Raw genomic sequence first — 19613 nt, forward strand, 5'->3', positions numbered from 1 at the left:
TTATCATAAGAACTCTGTGACATCTTCTGAGTTATCACAAGAACTCCGGGACATTTGAAAAATCGCGTATAAATCTGTTAGCCAGTGCTTTATGTTTGCAATTTTGCATTATAATTAGGTAATTATGTATGGCAAGGATGAAGACCAGAAATAAACCGGTCAATACTTGTGAATTGGCAAATAATTTGGAAATTTTACTGAAAACTACAAGATTTATAGCAAGAGACGATTAAAAATGGCCTGTGAATTAGTTTTTGACACAAAATATAAGATGTAAGACAAGCTTAATTGTAAAAGTTTAATTTAGCACCTAAAACTCATTTTTGAAAGATGAAGATATAACCTTTTATTGTGAGTGTTTTTGTACTATATACAGATGTTTTCCGACGAACTCCGTGACAGTTATCACAAGAACTCCTGAACAAGTTATCATAAGAACTCCATCCTTCGTGTAACACTTCCTCCCCCGTGATTTAGTGCAATCTTTTTATTTCATCAGTGTTTTAACATGTACAACTATCTGAATAAAATAAGAAAACAATGTAAGTACATGTATATCTGAATAAAACGAGATAAAAATGTCAGTGTGTATATATTAAAAGATATATAAATGTTAGTGTATCTGAATAAATGAGATAAAATGTTAGTGTATTTGCCTAAAACGAGATAAAATGTTAGTGTGTTTGAATAAAACGAACAATGAATGTTAGTGCATTTGGATAAAATGCGATAAAATGTGAGTGTATCAGAATTAAAAGAGATAAAATGTTAGTGTATCTGAATAAACACGAGATAAAATATTAGACTATATGAATAAAACGAGATAAAATGTTAGTGTATCTGAATAAAACGAGATAAAATGTTAGTGTATCTGAATAAAACGAGATAAAATGTTAGTGTATCTGAATAAAACGAGATAAAATGTTAGACTACATGAATAAAACGAGATAAAATGTTAGTGTTTCTGAATAAAACGAGATAAAATGTTAATGTATTTGAATAAAAAAGACGAAAACATTACTGTTTTTTTAATAAAAATAGATAAAATGTTTTTAATATATCTCGACAACAAATATAATGATAGATAGATATATAATAAACAAATAATGCATGGATTATTATCAGATTTGGTATGGTTTATACAGTGACGAGAGAATGATTCTGTAATGTTATGTACTTTAATCATAATATACATGTATAATGTACATGTAAATACATATATAAAACAGATGACCCTGTATAGACATTTTTGTTCACAATTCTGTTGAATAAAACAATAATCCGAATGTTTTATTGTGAAATTTTTGCATTATCACCCATCCTTAAAAAAATCTTGCAATCTTGATATCTGTTCTGTCAACGGATTAACAGATTAACACGTGATGCGTATAACCAAGCGATTTATGTCCACACTTGCACATAGATGGAATGCAAGGAAATAAACATGTCTTCTAATCTATTTATGGAAACAAATAAACTTCTATATATTTTATTTTGACTTCTTTCTTTTAAAACTTTTGGAGGAGAATTAAATTACAATATTCCAAAAATCCCTTCAAAAAACATTTCAAATTTTTTTTTTGTTTTGCATAATAGTTCTGATTTATATATATTAAAAATGTTGAAACCCAGCATCCACCAGCGTAGAATATAGTATATTCTACTGTTGGTATAACACTTAATCACTTGTGGGAGAAGCATTGTTACAACCAGTTTTGCAATAAAAACGAGTTTTGCAATAATTTTATTGCAAAACTCGTTGCGTTAACATGATTTTATTGCAATTTGATCACAACCGGTTTTGCAGTAAAAACGAGTTTTGCAATAAAGTATTTTTTCTATCGGATTTTATTGAGATTATACAAAAGGCATTATAAAATTTATCTATGTATATCAGGATTGACATGCAGGGAATATATTCGGAAATAATGAATATATAATGCTCTGTTACAAAAAAACGAGTTTTGCAATAATTTTACAGGTTGTAACAAAGCATGCCTAAAGTGGGGCGAATCCAATTTCATATTCCCAATTCATGATTATCATGCAATATCTTTCCGAATATGTCGGTAACGCTCAGTTTATAAAAAGAATGGGGCAGTCTTTTAATATTTTATTCCTATAGGCAATTTTACATCTTATCGTAAACATTTGTAATTATCCATTAAAACAGTCAAACTTTGAAAAATATATATCTACGGAAGAGTCCTGGTGCCAATTCATAATGTTCTATAAAAAGAATCCTACGTAGGAGATTAAAAAGCCTAATTAGGAGTTTGTAACTCCTACGTAGGACTGATAAAGTCCTATGTAGGTTTTTATAACTCCTACGTAGGAGTTTATAAGTCCTACGTAGGAGTTTATAAGTCCTACGTAGGACTTTATAACTCCTACGTAGGAGATGAAAAAGCCTAATTACGAGTTTATAACTCCAACGTAGGACTTTGTTACTCCTACATAGGACTTTGTAACTCTTACGTAGGAGATATAAAACCTAATTCGGAGTTTTAAAGTCCAACGTAGGACTTACAATCTCTTACGTAGGACTTTATAACTCCTACGTAGGAGTTAAAAAAGCCTTATTAGGAGTTTATAACTCCTACGTAGGACTTTATAACTCCTACGTAGGACTTTGTAAGTCCTACGTAGGACTTTGTAACTCCTACGTAGGAGATAAAAAAGCCTAATTAGGAGTTTATAACTCCTACGTAGGACTTTAAATAGAAGAACACTTAAAAAGTCCTACGTAGGAGTTATAAACTCCTACGTAGGACTTTTAAACTCCTACGTAGGACTTAAAAACTCCTAATTAGGTTTTTTATCTCCTACGTAGGAGTTATAAAGTCCTACGTAGGAGTTATAAAGTCCTACGTAGGACTTATAAAGTCCTACGTAGGAGTTATTAACTTCTAATTAGGCTTTTTTAACTCATACGTAGGAGTTAAAAAGTCCTACGTAGGAGTTTGTAAGTCCTACGTAGGACTTTAAAACTCCTAATTAGGTTTTTATATCTCCTACGTAGGAGTTATAAAGTCCTACGTAGGAGTTACAAAGTCCTACGTAGGAGTTATAAACTCCTAATTAGGCTTTTTTTATCTCCTAGGTTCTACGTAGGAGTTTTTTTTTAATTTAAAATGTTAAATTGGCACCAGGACGCTTCCGTATATATCTTACTCACCTCAATTTGACAAAGAAAAAATGAACATAATGTCACTTTAATGGCGCAATGTTATTCACGTAGATCTTCTATTTTAGGCAAGTTGAAATCACATAAAAAATGGGGAATCGAATATGAATAACTTTACGTTGATTGTAAATCTTAACACGTTTATATACAAAGTTTTGTTTGATTGATAATGTATGATTAAGGTAACTTAAGACAAATGAAGCTAATTGTAATCAATTTCACCACTTTCATTTTGTTTCTTAATTAACAATTACATTGCGATTTCAAATACAAAAACATAATTATCGCGGAAAAAACAACCTGTATTCGTCAATTGTTTTATACTGCTGTTAATTTGAATAATACAGCTTAATTCATCTTTACTTGTTTAAATAAAATCGAAGGGTGCGTTAGTAATTCTCAACCGAAGATAAAACGCACCGTTATTACGCGTTTAAAATATGGATAGTGAGAAAAACCTCGGCGTTATTTTCTTGGTTTTGGCGTTTATATCCAAGTGTCATGGTAAATATGAGGACTATTTTTCACTTTCTTATCTTTAAAAATCATATTTTTACAGTATCGAGAAGTTGGCACTGACATCGAAGATCGAAGATCGAAATTCAGTTTCTAGTGAATTTCGAGCTAGCTTTGAACTTCGAGCTAGCTCGAAGATCGAAATTCAAAGTAAACAAAAGCTGAATTTCGAGCTGGAATTGAATTTCGAGCCAGCTCGAACATCGAAATTCAAAATTTTCAAAAGTTGAATTTCGAGCTGGAGTTGAATTTCGAGCCAGCTCGAAGATCGAAATTCAAAGTAAGCTTAAGGCGAATTTCGAGCTGGAGTTGAATTTCGAGCCAGCTCGAAGATCGAAATTTAAAAATTTCAAAAGTTGAATTTCGAGCTGGAGTTGAATTTCGAGCCAGCTCGAAGATCAAAATTCAAAATTTGCAAAAGTTGAATTTCGAGCTGGAGTTGAATTTCGAGTCAGCTCGAAGATCGAAATTCAAAATTTTTAAAAGATGAATTTCGAGCTGGAGTTGAATTTCGAGTCAGCTCGAAGATCGAAATTCAAAATTTTGAAAAGTTTAATTTCGAGCTGGAGTTGAATTTGAGCCAGCTCGAAGATCGAAATTCAAAATTTCAAAAGTAGAATTTCGAGCTGGCGTTGAATTTCGAGCCAGCTCGAAGATCGAAATTCAAAATTTTCTAAAGTTGAATTTCGAGCTGGAGTTGAATTTCGAGCCAGCTCGAAGATCGAAATTCAAAATTTGCAAAAGTTGAATTTCGAGCTGGAGTTGAATTTCGAGCCAGCTCGAAGATCGAAATTCAAAATTTTCAAAAGTTCAATTTCGAGCTGGAGTTGAATTTCGAGCCAGCTCGAAGATCGAAATTCAAAAATTTGCAAAAGTTGAATTTCGAGCTGGAGTTGAATTTCGAGCCAGCTCGAAGATCGAAATTCAAAATTTGCAAAAGTTGAATTTCGAGCTGGAGTTGAATTTCGAGCCAGCTCGAAGATCGAAATTCAAAATTTGCAAAAGTTGAATTTCGAGCTGGAGTTGAATTTCGAGCCAGCTCGAAGATCGAAATTCAAAATTTTCAAAAGTTGAATTTCGAGCTGGAGTTGAATTTCGAGCCAGCTCGAAGATCGAAATTCAAAATTTTCAAAAGTTGAATTTCGAGCTGGAGTTGAATTTCGAGCCAGCTCGAAGATCGAAATTCAAAATTTCAAAAGTTGAATTTCGAGCTGGAGTTGAATTTCGAGCCAGCTCGAAGATCGAAATTCAAAATTTTCAAAAGTTGAATTTCGAGCTGGAGTTGAATTTCGAGCCAGCTCGAAGATCGAAATTCAAATTTTCAAAAGTTGAATTTCGAGCTGGAGTTGAATTTCGAGCCAGCTCGAAGATCGAAATTCAAAATTTTCAAAAGTTGAATTTCGAGCTGGAGTTGAATTTCGAGCCAGCTCGAAGATCGAAATTCAAAATTTTCAAAAGTTGAATTTCGAGCTGGAGTTGAATTTCGAGCCAGCTCGAAGATCGAAATTCAAAATTTTCAAAAGTTGAATTTCGAGCTGGAGTTGAATTTCGAGCCAGCTCGAAGATCGAAATTCAAAATTTTCAAAAGTTGAATTTCGAGCTGGAGTTGAATTTCGAGCCAGCTCGAAGATCGAAATTCAAAATTTTCAAAAGTTGAATTTCGAGCTGGAGTTGAATTTCGAGCCAGCTCGAAGATCGAAATTCAAAATTTTCAAAAGATGAATTTCGAGCTGGAGTTGAATTTCGAGCTGGCTCGAAGATCGAAATTCAACAAGAATTTCAATTTTATTGAACATTTTTTAAGAATCAACTTATTGCACCTAATCTTTTCAAAACTGTCATGTTTTCCAACGTTGAATGGTCATTGACACTGACGTGCATGTTGACGTTACGTTACGTTATATTACACTGCAAATGAATTTCCGTAAGTGGTCATCTTTTTAACTTTTGTCAGATTTGTTCTTTTTTCACATTTGTATGCCTCATTGTTGCCTTAAAAGAAAACATTCTCAAATTGTAGATAATGAATAAACAAAAATCTTTAAAGATACACATTTGACACATGTTCTTCAAATATTGTCCTTGACATAAAGTTTAGTTGGTTTCTTTCAGTGCAGGACAGTTCCATTCGGAAAAAATTTGGGAAATTTGAGTAGGTTCTTTTGTCTGTACTTGCTACGGACACTGTCGAGTCTCTTTTGATGTTTATATGTTCTGTTCACTGACCATATAATCAGTATGCAATTGACATGTTAATAAAACCGGAAAATATTACATTTATTTAAAGCTTTACTTTTTTATGTTTTCTGACAAATGTCAGATCACACTATTTCTTTCCTTTAAAAGAAAATGGTAATTCAGGATTACATCTTGGTTCTTTATTTTTGTATACAGAATCCGTATTTGCAAGATTACGAAATTTTGTATGCTAGGAATTTGCGGACTTTTAATAAAAAGATCCGTATTTAAGTAAAGTATAAAGTTGCCGTATATTTCGAATGTACGAATAACGATATTTGTCATGTACGTATTGCATGATATACGGCCCTGTACACCTCCGTATTTTAAATTTCAGACCTATTTATAAAAAAATTATGTAGAATTCCGTACACTTCGGTATATCTGCAGTGGTCATAATGTCTTTTATGGCGGAATTTTAACACAAATTTCAGCATAAAGAAAAATAAAACAATTTCCGTTGAATACAGCAGCATTTAAGATAATGTATTTGCCGTTGGCTAGGAAGTACCCGTAACAGTTGTCAAGGATACGCAGCGAACGGTCTTTGTTGGTCAACTTTGACGTCCTGTACAAAAATTGGCTGAAATTATTAAAAAAAATCCAACGGAATCTAATCTGAAATATGTCAACATTTTACATGACGCTAGTGTCGCGTTCTACCTTAATTGCATTTTATGTTAATTATTGGCTGAAGTATATATTATAATGTGAAAGAAATTGTTTGGTGGAAATTAATTTGAGTATTTGTGAAAAAGGTTTTTATTTAAGGAAATTACTGGAACACTTTTCTTACGCGGAGCAACATCTACTTTAAATACAGGCGGTGATGCGGCAAACCTAAATTACAAGTTGAAGCTGTTTTGTCGGGAAAGAATAATAATGGTACTATCAAAATAATATAAAAAACATGATAAAACTAGGCTAAAAAGGATTATTCGAATATATGGTTGATTTTGGGGATCGGAGGTTTGTCCTGGTCGTTACGAATGTGAATCTTGACTCGATAAATCTCGACACCAATCATATATCCTGAAGTATCTGAAATAGATCTTTTCTTATACGTGTATCTCGTATGTTTTCAAATTATTTTAATTACTCTCCTACATTTGAAAATAAGTACTCGTACAATTGTAATATGACATTAGGAGCTATGAGACGCAGAAAGCCTTCATGATTTAATAACAAGCATAAAGTGTTCAATATATACACAGGATATGTCAAATAATGAGTAGATTTTAAGATACGAATGAATAGGTGATGTCCAGCCTATCATTGAAGTATTCCGAGTATTTCCGAATATCTCATCCGCTTATTTTGTTAATCTCTAATCAAAATAGTTTTTAATTTATTCAAACGTGATGATTTATCAAAATGGATATTAAAAAGTAATTTCTTATGTTCATCATCGTTACTTCAGTTCTTCTAAATGATTATAATGTTTATTTACTGATTTTCTACATCATACTTCTACCGGAAGTCTTCTTCGGGACAGAAGACTGCCACTAACAACTGTCTGAATTTTGTTGGCGCTTTAACAACATTTTTTTTTCAAAAGCGTCTTGAAATCTAATTACAACTCAAATATAGTACCAGTCCAAGAGTTTCAAATTGGCAGCGTCCAGTTAACTAAGGCTTTTTCTCTAACATGTTATAATAAGACATTATATTTTAACTGGATTAAAATGTTATTTCAATTTAACTTATACATATCATACATGTTATCTCAGACCGCGTATAATTTATTTAGATACTATTAATTTTTCTTCGGTTTTCCCCTGATAGCGGATGAAAGCGACTTCATAGTAAGTGCGCTAAATTTCACTCTGTCCCTGCTGGTATTAATAGGTTAGTGTAATTCAGGAAATACAAGAAGTGTTGAAAAAATAACTTGGTTTTCATCGTGCTTACTCTGTATTTTGTAAAGGCATTCAAACAAGAAGAAGTGTTCATGTATATTTTGGGACATAAAAATAACCAACGAGTCATGTATTAACCCGCTGGAAGCTCCGGAATATACCGGAAAATAATATTTAGTGTGGTGCTCCAACGCTGTCTCACTCCTTGCGAATGCTTCCGAACAAAAATAGTCCAAGTATATATAGTTATCATTGCGATGAAACTTTCTTCTATATCAGTGAAGTTAACAATTTTGACATAAAAGTAACAAAACGCAATTATCTAGTTTTGTTAACAGTCTATGATGTAGGAAGCCATGTTATTTGTGCGCGTTTCCGTTCTCCACTGTATATACAGCGCACAGCCCGAGAAATTTTTTGTTTAATATTTATCATTAATCAGCTTATAGTTATAATAATAACAATAATCAATTCAGTTGGAAAAATTGTGACCTTTCATTTTCAGTGAAATAGAAATTCAAAGTAAGCTTGAAGTTGTTGGACAAAAATATTACAGCTTGATCGAATTTCAAATCTATTTTTCAGTAGATAAAGACAATTTTGTATCTTATCTTGCAAGCATATATGCTTCAATGTATACCATGTTATACAATAACAAGCAACTGCTACTTCCGTTCATTATTACCTTTTTGGAAGCTTTCAGGAAGAAGACTTGATTATCACAAACACAATTTAGACGTTTTATCCCCGGTTACTAGTACATTCCGATAAGAAATCTTACTTATGATGAGCGCTTGTTCGTATCATTTACAGTGTTTTTAAACAAAAGGAAAGACCGACACTCTCTTAACTTAATATAACCATACAACGATTGGCGCACTTGATTGTCTTTGATTGATTTAGCAATAGTGATGATATATTCTAAGATATTTATGTGATACTCTCTAGGATTTAAAACAGAAAAACGTAATGCCTATTTAATTTCCATAAAAGCTAAAGGCGTATGTTATTGTAATTTATTACGACTGTGTCATTCCGACGGTGCACCGTTTCTAATGTGTCTCTTATAACAACATGTGGCAGAATCAGTGTTTGGACACCCACCCCACCATGCCCCTGGATCCCTGCTAAAAAAGAATTCAACAATCTGATTCAATACTCTGAGTCTTACTTTATAATATCAAATACAAATGAGCCGCGTCATGACAAAACCAACATAATGGGTTTGCGGCCAGCATGGATCCAGACCAGCCTGCGCATCCGCGCAGTCTGATCAGGATTCATGCTGTTCGCTTACAAACCCTATAACAAGTAAAGAAACTGATAGCGAACAGCATGAATCCTGATCAGACAGCGCGGATGCGCAGGCTGGTCTGGATCCATGCTGGTCGCAAACACATTATGTTGGTTTTGTCGTGACACGGCTCAAATATTAAAACAAATCATAGCTAGATAGTGATGGTTTTGAAAACTCGTCCGAAGTACTGAAGTTACTTATCGCAACTTTTCGAATTACAAGATAACGATAAAAATCGAGATATTCTGATTGAAAACGGAAGCGTAGACTGGTGTTCTGGTCACTTATACGGGAACCATAATTGGACAGGGGACCAGTATAAACGGAAGCAGTGAATAAAATACCGAATGACAATTTTAAAACGGAAAATGTAAAATAAAAATGAACGTTTATTTTATACTTTTTCGCTTTAAAAGTAAATCGAGCTCGCTTTAAGGCTTCGCCCTTTTCATATAAGTTATAACTGTAATTTTGATAGTGGGATATTTTAAAAAAAAAAATTATTGGTGGTTTCCCTCGGGACGGATATTCCGGTCCGAAGCTCGACATATGACAGATATTATTATTCTTGCATAGCAGACTGGCGTTTCATTGAGTTTTACCGATGCCGGAAATTTCATCTGGCATGGGAGTGCGAGATGAGTCGCCTGCCAAACAACAAGGTCATTTTAGCGCACTTTATGAATGAACCGCGTTAAAATGACGTCGTTTTAGAAGGGAAATATGTGCTTAGGATGACGTCATTTCGCCGTTGTTTTTTAAGTTGTAAGTTAATACGCTATTGTAAGAAAATAGTTATAGATGAAATGACTTAAATTTCCATGAACATATACATATTTAGGTAAACCATTTTAAATATGAAATAATATGGCAGAAAATGCAAGAAAAATATCTGACATATGTTTGCGGTTGGGACCGGAATATCCGTCCCGAGAGGACCCGCCCATTGTGCGGTAACGAGGCTTGACAGATATTATTAATCTATAAATGTGTAGAAAACGTAAAGATTATATCATTATGTCACTTTTCTATTCCGACGTAAAATGCTTTAAAAATGTGCATGGTAGTTTTTCAGGGTTTTTTTTTCAGTTTTTTTTTATTTTTTGAAACACACATATTTTGTTGATGAGTGAAAATAGCACCGAAAGATACAAAATGTATAATTTATTAAAGAGGGAAGTTAAACCATTTGCATCAATGATCGAAGCAGTCGTTTATCTCGTGTCATTGACAGTTGAACTTGCATTAAATACATGTTTACAAAAAATATTATACAAATAATGAGTATATATCAAAATGCAAATGGGTTGGAGACAAGTTATAACAACATAAGATTAAGCTTCCCTTCCTGCTTGATGCAGTGTGGTGCTGCGCTATACGAAATTTGCACGAATCTTATCGTATCATTAAAATATTTAATTCTTTAGAAATGACAAATATGTGTTTAATACTGTTTTAATAATAGATTTAGAGTATATAAAATGTTTAACAACTTATGAAATTTGCGCTGTATGTGCAGTAATGTTTCGTAAAGGTAGCCAAAATATAAACAAAGTTGTATTTTTGACTTCCATACAAAATGCTCATTTACTATGATTATACCCCTTTCAACACAGACAAAGAGCAAAAGAAAGTTAGTGTTTGTGGCAAATGAGATTTTCATATGTAAGTGTAACGATAACAAAAACAGAAAGTTTTTTTAGAAATAAAAACGATAGCATTTCTAAGGCCTAATAGGCCTTTAAGGGAGGGAGAGACGTCGGGCTGGCCAAAGACTGAGTTTATTTAATTTGCGTCATGTATAATAAATGAGCCGTGTCACGACAAAACCAACATAATGGGTTTGCGACCAGCATGGATCCAGACCAGCCTGCGCATCCGCGTAGTCTGATCAGGATCCATGCTGTTCGCTAACAATCTTTATAACAAGTAGAGAAACTGATAGCGAACAGCATGGATCCTGATCAGACTGCGCGGATGAGCAGGCTGGTCTGGATCCATGCTGGTCGCAAACCCATTATGTTGGTTCTGACATGACGCGGCTCAAATGTACTCATGTAGTTCCAGCCTAGAAAACACCAAATTCATGAATGGTATAGCAATGGTAAAAGGACTGACAATATCAGCTTATTAGCTCTGTGTTTCTTCCGATTTGTCTGCAATGTGGTCTTTATGTAAAGAGAACTGCTGAATAAAAGGGAAATGTTATATGATTCTACATTTTAGGGAGAGTATTCCCATTAACAGATATATGATTCTAAAAATGGTATATCTTATCTTCTCAAGGTATTATTATATTGTGTTGCTATGTCGTGTGTACTTATGTATTTTGTCTTTGTACATGTACATTGTAGTACATGTATAGTGTACAAAACTAGAAGATTTAATAATGCGACATTTTGTCGGGTTTAGTAATTGATGACTTTGATGTTGATTATCATGTTCCTTCTAAGTATTGGCTGTGACATACTTAAACTATTGATTTAGCTAGGCAAGACTTAACATACGATTCTAGTTCAAAATTAAACTGCTCAGGGCATACGGTTCGTTTTAAAAAACAACAACAAAAAACTGCTTTACAAGCGAAATGAAATTTGATAGAAAATATCTATACGAATCAAAACGAGATGGCGCCGCCCGGGAATGGAACCCGGGTCGCCGGATTTAAAATCAAAAGCTGTACCTATCGAGCTGACTGGGCGACTTTTAGTTCATAAGAAAAAAAGAAGTCTAATGACTTTTGTCAGTCTATGAAAAAGTCATGTATTTTTTTTAATTTATTTATTTTTTGGTAAAAATTAAGATTGTTGATATGTTAAATTGCAGGAAATAAACGTTTGTTTATAAGTAATTCAAGCCTAGCGGATAATGTATGCAAGTATCCGTTATAGAACCATATTAACTGTCAAAATTGTCGAAACTTTAGAAATGAAAGACAAAATAAAAGATAATTTACGGGTCAAGGCTTGCTCAAAAGACACGAATTGCCAGATTAAAGCTGGCTCAAAATTCAACTCCAGCTCGAAATTCGGGTTTTGAAAATTTTGAATTTCGATCTTCGAGCTGGCTCGAAATTCAACTCCAGCTCGAAATTCAAATTTAGAAAATTTTGAATTTCGATCTTCGAGCTCGCTCGAAATTCAACTCCAGCTCGAAATTCAACTTTTGAAAATTTTGAATTTTGATCTTCGAGCTCGCTCGAAATTCAACTACAGCTCGAAATTCAACTTTTCAAAATTTTGAATTTTGATCTTCGAGCTGGCTCGAAATTCAACTCAAGCTCGAAATTCAACTTTTGCAAATTTTGAATTTCGATCTTCGAGCTGGCTCGAAATTCAACTCAAGCTCGAAATTCAACTTTTGCAAATTTTGAATTTCGATCTTCGAGCTGGCTCGAAATTCAACGCAAGCTCGAAATTCAACTTTTGCAAATTTTGAATTTCGATCTTCGAGCTGGCTCAAAATTCAACTCCAGCTCGAAATTCAACTTTTGAAAATTTTGAATTTCGATCTTCGAGCCAGCTCGAAATTCAACTCCAGCTCAAAATTCAAATTAATAAAATTTTGAATTTCGATCTTCGAGCTGGCTCGAAATTCAACTCCAGCTTGAAATTCAAATTTAGAAAATTTTGAATTTCGATCTTCGAGCTGACTCGAAATTCAACTCCAGCTCGAAATTCGGATTTTGAAAATCTTGAATTTCGATCTTCGAGCTGGCTCGAAATTCAACTCCAGCTCGAAATTCAACTTTTAAAAATTTGGAATTTCGATCTTCGAGCTGGCTCGAAATTCAACTGCAGCTCGAAATTCAACTTTTGCAAATTTTGAATTTCGATCTTCGAGCCGGCTCGAAATTCAACTCCAGCTCGAAATTCAACTTTTGCAAATTTTGAATTTCGATCTTCGAGCTGGCTCGAAATTCAACTCCAGCTCGAAATTCGCCTTAAGCTTACTTTGAATTTCGATCTTCGAGCTGGCTCGAAATTCAACTCCAGCTCGAAATTCGGGTTTTGAAAATTTTGAATTTCGATGTTCGAGCTGGCTCGAAATTCAACTCCAGCTCGAAATTCAACTTTTCAAAATTTTGAATTTCGATCTTCGAGCTGGCTCGAAATTCAACTCCAGCTCGAAATTCAACTTTTGAAAATTTTGAATTTCGATCTTCGAGCTGGCTCGAAATTCAACTCCAGCTCGAAATTCAACTTTTGAAAATTTTGAATTTCGATCTTCGAGCTGGCTCGAAATTCAACTCCAGCTCGAAATTCAAATTTAGAAAATTTTGAATTTCGATCTTCGAGCTGGCTCGAAATTCAACTCCAGCTCGAAATTCAACTTTTCAAAATTTTGAATTTCGATCTTCGAGCTGGCTCGAAATTCAACTCCAGCTCGAAATTCAACTTTTGAAAATTTTGAATTTCGATCTTCGAGCTGGCTCGAAATTCAACTCCAGCTCGAAATTCAACTTTTGAAAATTTTGAATTTCGATCTTCGAGCTGGCTCGAAATTCAACTCCAGCTCGAAATTCAACTTTTGAAAATTTTGAATTTCGATCTTCGAGCTGGCTCGAAATTCAACTCCAGCTCGAAATTCAACTTTTGAAAATTTTGAATTTCGATCTTCGAGCTGGCTCGAAATTCAACTCCAGCTCGAAATTCAACTTTTGAAAATTTTGAATTTCGATCTTCGAGCTGGCTCGAAATTCAACTCCAGCTCGAAATTCAACTTTTGAAAATTTTGAATTTCGATCTTCGAGCTGGCTCGAAATTCAACTCCAGCTCGAAATTCAACTTTTGAAAATTTTGAATTTCGATCTTCGAGCCGGCTCGAAATTCAACTCCAGCTCGAAATTCAACTTTTGAAAATTTTGAATTTCGATGTTCGAGCTGGCTCGAAATTCAACTCCAGCTCGAAATTCAGCTTTTGTTTACTTTGAATTTCGATCTTCGAGCTAGCTCGAAGTTCAACGCTAGCTCGAAATTCACTAGAAACTGAATTTCGATCTTCGATCTTCGATGTCAGTGCCAACTTCTCGATACTTATTTTTACTGGTATTGTGTAGTAGCAACAAAAATAATTTATTTGCCGGAATCAAATGCACATCAAAGAATTGAAATGTGTCAGCAAGCAACGAGAGCCAAGAGTAGTGATTAAAATTGATATTGGCGATCACTTGATGTATATAATATACCATTTAAAATATTTCTGTATCAATAATATGTTTATTTACCATTTGTAGCTTAGCCTAAAACATTCAAAATGTAATAGAGCGACAATTTCCAAAGTCATGTGCTAAACGGGTTATCTTGTGCTCCATTTCTGCTAAAGTTTGTAGTACTGCTCGCTTTGTGTCACATGGACAACTTTTGGCGAAGTTTTTTTTCTCAACATTATGTTATTTCTGGTTAATCAAAGTGTTTTTTAAATATGCAAACTAATGATTTTTATACTTTAAGGCCAGTCCGGCAGTCTTGGACTGCTACCTGGAATTGGTATGCCACCAGGAGTGGGTTTCCCACCGGGAATTGGTATGCCATCAGGAGTTGGAATGCCACCAGGAATTGGGATGCCATATGGAATAGGCATGCCACCAGGAATTGGAATGCCACATGGAATCGCAGGCGGTATGTTTTCAGGTGGACCATCGGGACATGGTGGCCCCATGGGTCATGCTGGAGGAATGGCTGCCGGGTTAGGTATGTATTTTGGAACGAAAAAGATTTGCACTTTGGAAATGGAAACGTGTTCAGGAACTGAAATATGTTTTAGGATACATGCATATTCCAGTCTTTACGACTATCATATTTAAAAAGAAACAAAGTTTGGAATAACCATGGACCAAGAGTTATATACATATTAAACTTGCTTATTATTTTGCAGAGAATTGAAATATAATTTGTCGTAAACATTGCTTCACTCTGCGGGAGTGCAAAAAGTATATATTATCTAAGCAAGCATGTTAATTAAAAGCTGTATTTGTTATTTAAGGTGCGCCGGATAGCAGTCGTTGTATAGATGGATCTGCGGGAGTAGGGGAGTGTACGAGTGACGCAGATTGTTCGGGGAGGGGGTACTGTTTTCAACGGGCTTCTGCAAGTGGTATATGTTGTGGTGGGGGATCAGGTTAGTTTGCTTCATGAATTGTATGTTAAAAGGTGCTTACGAATTATGAGTTTATTAAATTGTATAATTGTTGGTGAGATATTACTAATATTCTCAATTCCAAGCCATAGGAGCCTCTAATCATACTCACCTCCTGTGTTTCCGTAGTAAACAATGATATACTGCGCTTGCTCTTTTGACATTATAGCGTATAAGAGGAACGTGTTTATTGCGACCGAACGTTCTAATATGAACATTTTTTTCCTTTTTTTCTGTTGAGGTGGCATACGTAAGTGCCATACGCTATAGTCCCCTTTAACAAAAGAATGGCTAATGCGAGAAATTATATGACCGAATACAAATTTATTTATCTGAGGAATAATCTTTCCATTAGGGAAGAAACCCATTCATGGACTTTGTCCGAAACACAGTTTACATAAATTATCTTTATGATAACAAACGAGTATGACAAGATATGGTCAAGCTGCATAATTATTAATTGTCTCTCTGAAAGAAAGTTTTTCATTTATCGTATTTAATGTTTATTCATATGGCTAAAATAAGTTATTTTCCTGCAAAACCCCAAACCAATTGAAATAATAATTTAGTAATAAGGCTAAGTATCTAATTGTTAAACATTATTTGTGTAGGTGCCAGTGGAGGCATGGGGCCTGGAGGAGGCATGGGAGCTGGAGGTGGCATGGGACCCGGAGGTGGCATGGGACACGGAGGTGGCATGGGACATGGAGGAGGCATGGGACCTGGAGGGGGTATGGGACATGGAGGTGGTATGGGGCCTGGAGGTGGCATGGGGCCTGACGGAGGCATGGGGCCTAGCGGTGGCATGGGACCTGGAGGTGGCATGGGATATGGAAGACGCATGGGAACTGGAGGAGGCATGGGACCTGGAGGTGGCATGGGATATGGAGGAGGCATGGGGCCTGGAGGAGGCATGGGGCCTGGAGGAGGCATGAGAGCTGAAGGAGGCATGGGGCATAGAGGAGGCATGGGACCTGGAGATGGCATGGGATATGGAGGAGGCATTGGGCCTGGAGGAGGCATGGGGTCTGGAGGAGGCATGTCTTCTGCTGGAGGAATGGTCTCAGGAGGAGAAATGAGGTACAGGGACGGCATGTCTTCTGCTGGAGGAATGGGGTTTGGAGAAGAAATGAGGTACAGGGACGGCATGTCTTCTGCTGGAGGAATGGGCTCAGGAGGAGAAATGAGGTACAGGGACAGTATGTCTTCTGCTGGAGGAATGGGCTCAGGAGGAGAAATGAGGTACAGGGACGGCATGTCTTCTGCTGGGGGAATGGGCTCTGGAGGAGAAGTGAGGTACAGGGACGGCATGTCTTCTTCTGGGGGAATGGGCTCTGGAGGAGAAGTGAGATACAGGGACGGCATGTCTTCTGCTGGGAGAATGGGCTCAGGAGGGGAAATGAGGTACAGGGACGGCATGTCTTCTGCTGGAGGAATGGGCTCAGGAGGGGAAATGAGGTACAGGGACGGCATGTCTTCTGCTGGAGGAATGGGCTCAGGAGGAGAAATGAGGTACAGGGACGGCATGTCTTCTGCTGGAGGAATGGGCTCAGGAGGGGAAATGAGGTACAGGGACGGCATGTCTTCTGCTGTAGCAATGGGCTCTGGAGGAGAAATGAGGTACAGGGACGGCATGTCTTCTACTGCTGGAGGAATGGGCTCAGGAGGGGAAATGAGGTACAGGGACGGCATGTCTTCTGCTGGGGGAATGGGCTCAGGAGGGGAAATGAGGTACAGGGACGGCATGTCTTCTGCTGGGGGAATGGGCTCAGGAGGAGAAATGAGGTACAGGGACAGCATGTCTTCTGCTGGGGGAATTGGCTCAGGAGGGGAAATGAGGAACAGGGACAGCATGTCTTCTGCTGGGGGACAGGGCTCTGGAGGAGAAATGAGGTACAGGATCGGAGGAATGGGTTCAAGCAGTACCACGGGCTTCAGTGGAAGTTCTGGTGGAATGAGGGAATATAGGGAAGTTAGATACAGTAGAACTGGAAGTGGAAGCATGCCACAAGAAGGTACGGCAATTTCAGTTGCAGGTGGTGGTAGCATGGGTTCCGGAACTACTGGTCCTAGGGACCCGTTAGAAAGTATCCCATGTCCTGCTGTAACAGTTACGTCATGTGATGACTCAATACCTCGCCGAGAGTGTTTCACATCCGATGCGGTGTGCCGTCAAAATGAAAAGTGTTGTCCACATCCTTGTGGATATGTTTGTCAAGACATTACTGGAGTGCGTAGTCAGCCCAGGTGTCCAGATGTGGTAGGCCAGAGGTGCACGGCCGGACGACAAAATGGCCGGTCGTGTTCGTCAGATTCTTCTTGTGGCAGAGGACAGAGATGTTGTGAAGACCCGTGTGGTTTTATGTGTAAAGACACCATATAATAAAAGATATATCTTCGAAACGTTCGAAACTTACTAACTAACTAATAATCATACTTTAATCATTCTCTAAATTAATTTACATTCTGTAAAATAAATCATTTGTTATGTTGGAAAATTTAGAAATTATTAAAGAGTAAATGGATTTCGTAAGCATGAGGTCTATTAGAAAGTATCATGAATAAATGAATATTTTAAATGAACAAAAAAGTTTTACTCTTTCCTTGTTACTGTAGCACAAAAGCGCTGAAAATTGTTTCCTTGAACGGCTTTCAGCGTTATTCATTCTTGCTGATGAATGGATGTCGATGTTATCATTTAAAAGAGGCGAACTGCTGATGACGTTACTAAAAGTTTGATGACACTCAAACTTAAATACCCTATAACTTTAACAGAAAAGCATTTTTTTTGAAGGTTGGTTTGGAATATTTAACGACGAAATGTTGACGTTTACGAATCGTATGATAAAAGGATTTATTATTATGAGAAAATATACGTTTTTATGACTTTTAAAAAAAGCCGCATCTCATCGGATAGTGTGGTTATTTTCAGTGAAAATTCACGTGAAGTAAAGCTTGCACAGTGCCAGAAATTTGTTAGCATGCTCCTTTGGATGTTGACTATGAATTTACTCGAACACAGTTGGGATATGTTAAAAAGTAGATGAATACTTATCGCCCGTCAATTGTGTTTTCTGCGCCGACATGTACAATACTGGTATCTGCCCATTTGATTAGGTGATTCATACCCCAACCCGCCACCTTAACATTTGAAAAAAAATTGTAGTCTGAAGGAAAATTTGAACTTAACCTATATTTTATGATGTTTCTTATGTGTACCAATAATTATAACAATTAATTGCATAGTATAAACATCTGTTAACCATTATCTTTGTAAAAAAATATTGTAACAGTGACCTTTACTCCGAGGTGTCTAAAAGCAATCTAGACCGGAGTCTTCAAATAAGTTGTCTGATTACAATATTTCATTCCTTGCTCTAGTTATCGACCGGAATCCAGTTTTGTGTTTTATTTTTTTTAACAGTGACGGTGACCGTCCAAAAGCAATCCCAAATACGTTTTATATATAAGCTGGCTATACCAAGTTGATAACAATATCTCATTGTTAACTCTAGCTATTATCCGGAAATCTTTTTATTTTTAGTAACAGTGACCTTGACCATTACCCTAGGGGGTCAAGAAGCAATTATAACCAGGTTTATATATAAGTTTTATTTTAGCTCGGCGCCGGAAACTCCATGTGTCCGAAATCTCAGCGTCCATGCCGGTCCAGTTTAGAAATCTCTTCGGGGACGTCTTTTTCATGCCGATCTTCCTTAACCTGTTCTTCGTTCGTTGGAGGAAAGACAATACTGTCAAGACACCATGTTCCGTGACGTCAGCAAAAAGGCAGCAAACATAATAATAATAACAATAATAATAATAATAATAATAAAGACTTTGTTTAACGAGAGAACTCATTTGAACAAACATATCAATCTTCCATGAGGCCCTCAACAACGAACAATATAAATTTTACATATTCAAACTATTAAAATACATAAATGTAAAAACATACAGATTAACAATTTGTATACATCAATGTGTGATAATACCTCAAGTATAAGGTTTTAAAATGATTCACAGATGTAGCAGACTTAATATAATCAGGAAGGGCGTTCCAAATACAAGATGCAGAATAAACAAAAGACTTACGAAATTGTTCAGTATTTGGTCTAGGAGTATAAAGTTGAAAATCAGATGATGAACACAAAATGCGAGTACGACCATCTGACGATAAAATGAAATTATTCAATAAATAGGAAGGCGCCTTTGATTATTCATTATTTTAAACATCATAATAGCTTTTTGAAAAACCCTCTGTGAAAAGGTCATTCAGCGGAGTTTAGAAAAAAGTTCAGCAGATGGGGTGTCATAATCTTCCTCTAGAATTAGTCTTGCAGCTCTCTTTTGGAACCTAATGAGTTTATCTTCTAGA

The 19613-nt window shown here is 35.9% G+C and overlaps 1 protein-coding gene across 26 annotated transcripts; it reads left to right on the forward strand.

The window, feature by feature from the left end:
- Nucleotides 1-3452: 3452 nt before the first annotated feature.
- LOC132754780 (uncharacterized) lies at nucleotides 3453-17825 on the forward strand. 26 transcript variants are annotated; one of them, XM_060745489.1, is made up of 8 exons: nucleotides 3458-3691; nucleotides 14551-14790; nucleotides 15083-15217; nucleotides 15847-16146; nucleotides 16273-16315; nucleotides 16370-16423; nucleotides 16478-16801; nucleotides 16913-17825. In XM_060745489.1, exons 1-8 carry the CDS (start codon nucleotides 3628-3630, stop codon nucleotides 17616-17618), a joined length of 1866 nt encoding a protein of 621 aa, XP_060601472.1. In that variant the 5' UTR covers nucleotides 3458-3627; the 3' UTR covers nucleotides 17619-17825. The 26 variants fall into 26 exon arrangements, with proteins under 26 accessions (XP_060601455.1, XP_060601460.1, XP_060601454.1 ...); XM_060745495.1 differs by having other exon boundaries at nucleotides 3461-3691; nucleotides 16640-16801; XM_060745478.1 differs by having other exon boundaries at nucleotides 3455-3691; nucleotides 15847-16315.
- Nucleotides 17826-19613: the final 1788 nt, after the last annotated feature.

Source organism: Ruditapes philippinarum, unplaced genomic scaffold (genome assembly GCF_026571515.1).
Source record: "Ruditapes philippinarum isolate M1 unplaced genomic scaffold, ASM2657151v2 ctg2862_1_1_1_1, whole genome shotgun sequence".
Classification (NCBI taxonomy): Eukaryota; Metazoa; Mollusca; class Bivalvia; order Venerida; family Veneridae; genus Ruditapes; species Ruditapes philippinarum.

Bases quoted from the DNA above. Each gene is read 5' to 3' on its own strand.
- LOC132754780 (XM_060745468.1), top strand. From the start codon at position 3,628: ATGGATAGTGAGAAAAACCTCGGCGTTATTTTCTTGGTTTTGGCGTTT. The intron at 14,791-15,082 runs GTATGTATTTTG...TTGTTATTTAAG, and splicing joins AGGAATGGCTGCCGGGTTAG to GTGCGCCGGATAGCAGTCGT. The intron at 15,218-15,846 runs GTTAGTTTGCTT...TTATTTGTGTAG, and splicing joins ATGTTGTGGTGGGGGATCAG to GTGCCAGTGGAGGCATGGGG.